The sequence below is a fragment of the Augochlora pura genome, unplaced genomic scaffold, assembly GCF_028453695.1.
Source record: "Augochlora pura isolate Apur16 unplaced genomic scaffold, APUR_v2.2.1 APUR_unplaced_5670, whole genome shotgun sequence".
In the NCBI taxonomy this organism is placed as follows: Eukaryota; Metazoa; Arthropoda; class Insecta; order Hymenoptera; family Halictidae; genus Augochlora; species Augochlora pura.
In genome coordinates this window covers 1-1,527 of record NW_027586160.1, presented here as the reverse complement: position 1 = coordinate 1,527, position 1,527 = coordinate 1, and the positions used below count along the sequence as shown (strand labels likewise).

The 1,527-nt window shown below is 40.3% G+C and overlaps 1 protein-coding gene across 1 annotated transcript; it reads left to right on the top strand.

Moving 5' to 3' along the window:
* Positions 1-48: 48 nt before the first annotated feature.
* On the top strand, positions 49-776 carry LOC144477967 (uncharacterized; the record flags this gene model as incomplete). Its single annotated transcript, XM_078195693.1, has 1 exon — positions 49-776. A coding segment is annotated over one exon (728 nt), but the record flags the coding sequence as incomplete, so codon positions are not given.
* Positions 777-1,527: the final 751 nt, after the last annotated feature.

The following is a 1,527-nucleotide window of genomic DNA, read 5'->3' as shown; positions in this document are numbered from 1 at the left end:
CTATAGTACCAGTAAAACTAAGTGCTAATAAAATACTTCTTAAATCAGGAACTGTCTGCAACTTTCAAGATGAGACTTGCATCGACAACAACGACAGATACACCTTCTGGAAACCATTTCCAGAATCCACATGTAAATTCGAACAATACGATGTTCTTTATGAAGGATTGGCAATGAAAATCACGGATAGCATGAATGGAGCATCATCACCATCAGTGTACGCATTAACGACAGACGAATTGACGTTTACACTCACCAAAAAGGGAGAAACACCGATATGCGGATACACTCTACTCCAAACAGAGCATCCGCAGCTATTCATCTTAGAAACATCAAAAGGGAGAACGTTCACGAATAAACAGAAAATAGATGTTCAAAATTTTGACATTTTCACGTACATCAATTCGAAATTCGTTTATGTGGAAAGGCGCTCAAAAACACAGATGACAACACTCTACCGAGATCTAATGAAACAAAAATGCGATTTGGAAAAACAAGTTTTAACCAATGCATTGATTTTAGCAACACTGAAACCAGATGAATTCGCCCGAATTGTAACCAAACAACCAGGGTATATGGCTTTAACCGCTGGAGAAGTGATACACATAATCAAATGCATCGCCGTAGAAGTACCTATAAGACACACTGCGGACTATTACAACGAATTGCCTGTCACAAATGGAAATAATTCCTTATTTCTAACACCAAAAACTCATATACTCACCTGTTGCGACGGCAACACCGAAGGTCGAAAGTGCCTAGCCGACCCTCTTTAGTTATTAAGCCATAAACATACGAATCAATCGACAATAGGCAAAAATCCGACGAACGACGAGTAACGAAATTACTTTACGACTACCGTACTTACCGAAACTCGACTCGACGAGCGGGCAACACGTGTGACAAACCCACGGCACCGTTACACGGACAGACATTCATAATTTTTACTGTAACAAAGAAGACGATGCTAACACGACGTTCCTACCAAATTTCCCACTCCTCATTCCAAGTTCCCTGCGACACACCCAACTCCAATCAAAAACACCATTTCCTCCATCAAAAACTAGCCTGCACCAATCAATGCAAAACCGAGGTGACAACAGACAGAACACAACGAACGAAAGACAGAACACAGTAATCATTCATACATAACGCATCAAACTAAGATCACAGCAAACATTCAAACATAACGCATTTAAACATAACGCAGTCAAACATCATCAACAATCGCGAATAGTACACTTGTACAGTGTTGTAAATAAAGTGTAGATAGAACAAACACACGTCTATATTACTACGGCATTGCACCAAACGTGTACAAACAAATCCAGCCTTACAAACCGGATCAACATCAAACGCGTATACAACATCACCAATCATGGAACTCACAGGGAATGCAGTCATGTATTACCCGTGATGTATGAGATAGAGGAATCCTAGCACAGGTTATCACCAAGACCAATCGAAGTTGTTCCTCCTCAAACACTAAAACCACTTGGAGAACCTAAATGGCAATATGTTAACCCG